Below are 7120 nucleotides of genomic sequence, written 5' to 3'. Positions count from 1 at the left end.
AACCCCTAGTCACTTGTTCTCAGCTCCTTTTTGCTCCAAAGAGGGGGTTTGGACAGGATCGCAGAATGCCTGGGGCTCGAAGCGCGGGACCGATTTTACTAAGCACCTGGCTCCGCTCTGGGTGGATGGGGAGTCGGGGTGGGGGGAGGTTTGGGGATGGGATGCGCGCACCTTCCTTCACTCGAGAGTGAGAGGAAAGACCCGCTGCCTAGATCCTTTTCCAGTCCGAGTTCCCTGAAAAGAGGGCTGCGGAGAGGGAGAGCGAGGGTTCTCCAGGCTCCGCTAGGGGCATCAAGCAGAATCCCGGCGAGCGAGGGCCGCCGCAGGGCGCGGCTGAGGGCGAGCTGTGTTTTCCCGAGGGAAACCTGTGGCGGTAACCGTGGCTCAGCTTAAACAGAAACAACGGCTGGCGGGGCTGAGGGTCGGGCCGAGTTGGAGACGTTTATAAGCTCACCACCTGCACCTGCAGGACCGGCGAAAAGAAAGACCGAAATTGCCTTGGGTAGGGGGAGCACAGAGGGATGAAAAATGCAAGCGCAGGGGAGGAAGAAGCGGAAGAGGGGCCCGCTAGTCTGCCAGCTTATAAGCAAAGCTCCGGGTCCACGTTTGTCTCGCGCCTTTCCTGGGTTTCCACCCGAAGCGCAGTGTCCTGGCCCCACTTTTATTCTCGCACCCCGACGCCTGGGGTCCTTTCGCCTCTCGCATCCGGCCTCCCTTTCTCCTCATTCTCCCCTTCTCTGGGCTCAAGGCTCCCCGGTTCGGACCCGGGGCTCAGAGGGTCGTGATCCTGGACGTGCAGGTGCCATTGCGGAAGACGCCGCCTGACTCCAGGTTCTCGGGCTGGAAGTCCTCCACGCTGTAAGCGCGGCTCTTGAGGGCCGTGGCGTAGTAGTCGACCGGCTCCTCGGCGGCGTTGTCCATCCAGCTGAGGCAAAGGATGCGCTGGAAAGAGCGCTTGAAGTTGTCTGAAAGGAAGCCGTAGAGGATGGGGTTGGCGCAGCTGTTGGCGTAGCCGAGGATGACCGACAGCTGGCTCACCGTGGCGTCGTCCTGCTCCGCGAACACGTTGACCAGCTGCACCACATAGAAAGGCATCCAGCAGATGACAAACACCATCACCACCATCATCACCATCAGGGTGATCTTGCGCTCCGAGCGCTTGCGCTGCTGCCAGCCGGCCTTGAGGGCCACCATGCGCATTTTGGCGATGATGAGCACGTAGCACAAGCAGATGGCCCCGACGGGCAGCAGGAAGCCCATGAGGAAAGTGTACAACACGAAGCCCACCAGCCAGCGCTGGGCGGGCTCGGGCATGAGCATGTTGCAGGCCACCGTGCCATCGCTGTTGGCCGCCGTGCGCGAGAAGACCACGATGGGCAGAATGACGAGCAGCGACAGCACCCACACGCCCAGATTCACCACCTTGGCCACGGTGGGCCGGCGGTAGCGTGCGGCCTTGATGGGGTGCACCACGGCCACGTAGCGGTCCACGCTAAGCACAGTCAGACAGTAGATGCTGGTGAACATGTTGACCGCGTCCACGCTGAGCACGAGGCGGCAGAGTAGCGCGCCGAAGGGCCAGTGGCGAAGCAATGTGGAGGTGACCAGGAAGGGCACGCTGAGCATGAGCAGCTCATCGGCGATGGCCAGGTTGAGGATGTAGATGTTGGTGGCCGTCTTCATCTTGGCGTAGCGCAGGATCACGTAGATGACCATGGAGTTCCCACAGAGCCCCACCAGGCACACCACGGAGTAGATGAAAGAGATGAGGATAGCGCTGCCCTGGCCCTCGCTCAAGGTCCCGTTCTGGGACGCGTTTCGCCCCGGTTCTTCCATCCCGTCTGCAGCGCCGGCCCCGGGGCCCCTGCCGCCGCCGCCTTCGCCGCAGCTGCCTGGGCTGGGGCTAGGAGAGGAGGGAGAGGAGGCGGTGCCATTGGGGAACATCTCAGCTGATGGGGGCCGGTGGGGTTGCCGGGGCTAGGGCGTTCTCCGGGCGACCCCCGCCGCTGGCGCCCTCACTCGGCACCCGGGTGGTCCGCCCGCAGCTCCCAGTCGCCCGGCGCCTGGGAGAAGCGCTCAGCGACTGCAGGAAGCGCAGCTCCACCGCTGCCGGCGGAGCGCATCGCCCGGCGGCTGCCGGTGCGCAGCCGCTCGCGGCTCCCGGGCGCCTGGGCACAAGCGAGCGTGGAGAGGGGAGGCCGGGAGACTGGAGCCCCGCGCGGCACAGCCATTAACTGCCGCGGCTGTGGGCTGGCGAATGATTAATAGACACCACCAGCGCGTCAGCAGCTACGAAAAGGGAGGGGGGCGGGGGGCGGAGAAAGCGAGGAAGGTAGGCGATAGAGGTGGCTTATCACCCTTCGCCCAATTTTTCCTTCCCAGTTTTTAGCTCCAGTCGACTAGAGCAGCTGCTTCCAAGGTTCCCCTTTACCCATCCTTCAGGGAGACCGGGGGAGTGCCTCCGCTTTCCTGGAGGGTGGGTGAGGAACAAGGCGGTAGGTGCTGTCCGGTCCCACCGAGCTCCTCGCCAAAGCAAGGCGTGAAGCCGACCTTAGGCACAGATGATGTCTGGAGTTCATCTCAGTTTCCCTCGGTTGCCGCCCCGCCCTGAGGGTCCCCCAACTCCACGCGGATCCCATCGTCCGGAGCCCTAACCACCGCCCCCCACCCCGCCCCGCCCCCGCCTGCCCTTCCGCTCAGACCCGCTGCGGAATTCCTTACCCAGGGCGCGCTGTCTCCAGACCGACGCGCAGCTGGCCCGTGCAAAGTGCCCGTGCGGTCTGGTAAGCGCGGTGACGTTCTCCGTGCGGTCCCTCTCCTTTCCTGGGGCGGGACCCCAGCACAGGCGCCCACTCAGATAGACTCTGAAGAGTCGCGGAAACTGACCCTAAGCCGCGAGCGCGAGGAGGAGGAAGGACTGCAACCTGGCGTTAGGGGCTTCTGCCTAACAACCCCGCAGGCAGCGCTTGGCGGGCGGGAGTGTTTGGGGGCCCGGAGAAAACCCGCCGCGAATCTCTTAATACAGCCGGTAGTGCCCAGAGCCCCCTGCGTCTGCCGAGCAACAGCGACTGCCGAAAGGAGGACGCGGTGCTGGGAGCGGAGGAGCCGGAGCCTAACTGCTCTCCCGCCCTCCCCCATCCAAACGTGCCAGGCGCGGTATTGAAAATCCATCTAGGTGTTCGCTGGGGATAGATACGGCTGCGCCGCCTGGAAAGGCTCCGCCCGCGTCCCTGCTGTACTTTGTACCCTGCAGAGTCGGCGGGCCCCGGGGGAGGAGAGTGTAAAGGCCTGGGCGAGCAGGGGTCCGGCCGTGCAGGTGATCGGACCTGTCACCAACTCCAGGAACAGCAGGCGGACCTTGTTCAAGACTTTCTGTGAAATACCTACGATTTCAGCCTTTTTTGAGCCCCCTGGATGTGGGCTGTTTACGTTCCTAAACCTTTAAGAGACAGAAATCGATGTAGGCACGCCTAAAGCTCGCTGACTTTATTTAGGAACTGAACAGTTACTAAACGAACAAAGAACAGTTCAGTTATCATGACTTTTAACGATCTGTTAGGACGTCCCACTATCCCTAATCTGGGTTCCCTTGGGCTTTCCATTTCTTCCAGTCCAAAAAAGAATCACTCCAACTCCCCAGTTCTTTACAAGATCTCCCTCAAGTCCTTGTCTGAATCGTGTGGGCTCCTTGGAAAATTGACCCGCAGCATCCTAGCGCGGCGGGGGCTCTTTCAAGATTTAGCTTTGTGTCCAGTTTTTGTTAGTTCTTCCCCTCAACCAGGAAGCACCCACTGTCTTGTGAGTCTCATCATCCCTTCCATCAGTACCGTTTACAATAAGGAGAGGCAAACCTAAATAGAAACTAAACTCCTCATCAAGGATATTTGTGCCAGACAGTGTGGAATGCAGAAATTGAAAGGGAAAAACAGTATAATTTCTATTTTCCCCTCGTTTTATACAGGTATCATTTGCATATATGTTTTAGTTCTCAAAACTAAGTGCTCCTCAAAGGAAAAGAATATCTTTTGTAGTGTGTTGATTATAGCAATCAGAGATAGAAGAAAAGATGACAGGCTCTCACAGGAGTGTGTGCCATGGACACTGAATTATTAATGAGAAATGTACTGGGAAGAAATTCAAAATTTCCTAAGAAATTTCCCAAGCTGTGTAACTCATTGCTTTACCTCAACAAATTACTTTATCTTAAGTAGCATGTGGAATTTGTGGTTAATTTTATTTCATTTTCCTTATAAAATACAGCACATATGGAGAAAAAAATAAAAATGTTCATTGGGTTCCTGGTTGTTTTTTTATCATGGCTTTTTTTTTTTTTTCCTCCAGAAGAGATTTTAACAAACCAAACCTCATAATGATTTAAATGCCTCTTTGCTGATCACTGACTAAAGACACCTGGCTATTACTCAGGAGGCTGACATTTCCACCGTCATCATCTAGAACGCTTGGTGTTGATCGTGGCTGCTCCAGTGGCCGTGGGTGATGAGAACCTGTAAAGCACAGCCCTACTGTTCAGGATCTCATATGTTTGTTCTGCAGTTCATCTTAGGGAAATCTCCTCAATTTACTGGTAGCCTCATACACAAAAGAAAAGAAGACCTGATGTGAGCCTGCTTTTTTCTTTGTGAAGTAGTTTCTATGATGAATTTTTAATCCATGAAAAGAGGTTGACAGTGAGGTGTTACTTTACACCCCCTAGGGTGGCTATAATAATTTTTTAAGGAAAAGAAAAATAACAAATGCTGACAAGCATATGGAGAAGTTAGACCCCTTAGATGTTGCTGGTGGGCATAAAGAATGATGTAGCAACTTTAGAATACTTGATGATTCCTTTCCTCAAAAAGTTAAACTTGGAATCATCATCTGACCCAGCAATTCCACTCCTAGATATTTACTCCCCCAAATTGAAAATAGACATTTGAACAAAACTTGTACATGAATCTTCACACCAGGACTATTCATAATAGCCAAAAAGATGAACAATACCATCAACTGATGAATGGATAAAAAAAAGTGTGGTATATCCGTTTATGATCCATCCACAAAAAGGAATGTGAAGTAGGAAATGGCAAACCACTCCAGTATTCTTGCCTAGGGAATCCCATGGGCAGAGGAGCCTGGCAGAAATACAGTCCGTGGGGTCACAGAAAATCAAACACGACTGAGCAGGCACTTGGCATAAAAAGGTTTGAAATTTCAAAACATGCTACAGTGTAGACAAACCTTGAAAATATTATGCAGAGTAAAAGAAGCCAGACACAAGTCAGGTACTGCATGATTCCATTAAATGGAACATCCAGAACTGGCAAATTCAGAGACAGAACAGCTTACAGGTTGGCCACGGTTAGGGGGAGAGAGAAGGGGAGACAAAATGCTTCATGGATATGGGGTTTCTTTTTGGGGTTATGAAATTTTCTGGAACTAGATAGCAGTGGCATTTGTACAGCGTTGTGGATATACTAAAACCATTGAATTGTACACTTCAAAATGGTTAAGATTATGTCATGTGAATTTTACTTAAATAAAAAGAGAGTTTGAGATAGACAGGAGCCATGCCATGTTATCAAATCTTTTTATCCATCTATTTCTTAACATTGTATCTGTGAGCTCATCTGGAACAAACAAAAACAACCAAGCTAAAGGCAGCATGTTTCCAGGCTAAACAACATGTGTTTGGAGTTGCAACTGTTTTAAAATTATATTAAGAGAAGGAGCCTGGTTAGGAATCTGCCTTCCTCTCAGACCTCAATTTAATGTAAATGTTTCTCAAAGAATGCTACTGTAGTCATTGGATCGTTATAATGTGTAAAGAACACAGCCTATGTTTCATGTTCTGATTAAAAACTTCCCCCTTAATTTATTACATCTCTAAAGGCTTGAAAAAGCTTAGAATAAGTGTGTTTTCTCTGAGAGAGTCACCTGTCTTTCATTTCTCCCTTATTTGCTTACTATCTTTCCTATGCCTGTGTAATGTGAACATTTCTCCATATGAGAGGAGGAAGAAGATGGCTTTCAAGAAGAGGAGAATGAAAGTCCTTTTTTAGGAAGTTGCAGATTCTTAAGCAGACTGATTTTCTTCCCCCACCTCAATTCTCTCCTACAAGGCACACTCTACCTTGCTGTCAAGTACCAGGTGTACACTTTGATTACTGTGTTTATCACATTGTACTGTGATTTTTGTGTGTATGTACTTGTCTGTCCCCACTTCCCAATCTGTAAGCTTGTTCAGAACAGTGGCTATGTTTTATTTATCTTCGTATCTGAAACACCCAGCACAGTACCTGGAAAATTGCCCAGTACCTCCTTGTTCTTTTTTTCCCCATAGCATTCCATGGATAGTACCTTCTTTTTTCTAACCCATGAACTGTAGACACAAAGAAATGAACTTTGGGTCTCTTGCAAGAACAGCTTTAATATCAGTGTGATATCACCATCTGTGGTAATTCCTTATACTTTTCAATCTTCTAATTTCAATTTGCATGTCCTGTATCAACAGTGATCATGCTGATGACTCATTCATTGATCATTCTTGGTCTTAAATTTCCTGGCAGAGAAAGGGCTCTGGAAAATGGGTAGTATGTACTTTAGTAGCTAATGATGGTTATTTAATAGTATCATGCAGCGTGAAAGCCATTATATGTGGAAGATTGTTTCTTTCTAATTGCAGCTCTGTGTCCCAGTTGGTTTGGTGAAATAGTAATTATCAGGAACTCAAACTCTGCTTCTGTCAAAATCCTTACTAATATGTTTTGGTTTTTTTCCCCAGTTGGAGCCCATGGTGATCCTCAAATGAGCTCCTGTAATCCATGCCAGTAGTAAAGGGGCTGGCTGGGGCCAAGGATTAAAGGGAACAAACGCTTCCTGGAGCGTACTCTGTACTGGCATCGTCAGAATTGTGTTTAAACACACCTGTCTGGGCAGATGGGCCCAAGCTGGCTACGAGGGGTGAGCACCACTCAGCAACATGACCCACAGAAGAGGTGTATATCACTTAAGGACCATCTGTCATTAAGCAGTTAGCATGATGACAGTCTAATAAGAAAGTCACCAGAGTGCAACAGTAGCTAGAGGGCTAAGCAGCGATCCCAGGCATCATTTCCCAGCG

The 7120-nt window shown here is 51.2% G+C and overlaps 1 protein-coding gene across 1 annotated transcript; it reads right to left on the bottom strand.

Annotated features, from left to right (window-relative positions):
• Positions 1-771: 771 nt before the first annotated feature.
• Positions 772-1944, bottom strand: SSTR1 (somatostatin receptor 1). The gene has a single exon (XM_052660069.1). The coding sequence runs from the start codon at positions 1942-1944 to the stop codon at positions 772-774; it is 1173 nt and encodes a 390-aa protein (XP_052516029.1).
• Positions 1945-7120: the final 5176 nt, after the last annotated feature.

The sequence above is a fragment of the Budorcas taxicolor genome, chromosome 21 (assembly GCF_023091745.1).
Source record: "Budorcas taxicolor isolate Tak-1 chromosome 21, Takin1.1, whole genome shotgun sequence".
Lineage (NCBI taxonomy): Eukaryota > Metazoa > Chordata > Mammalia > Artiodactyla > Bovidae > Budorcas > Budorcas taxicolor.
Note: the sequence above shows the minus strand (reverse complement) of the source record. Positions and strands in the feature narration are given on the sequence as shown.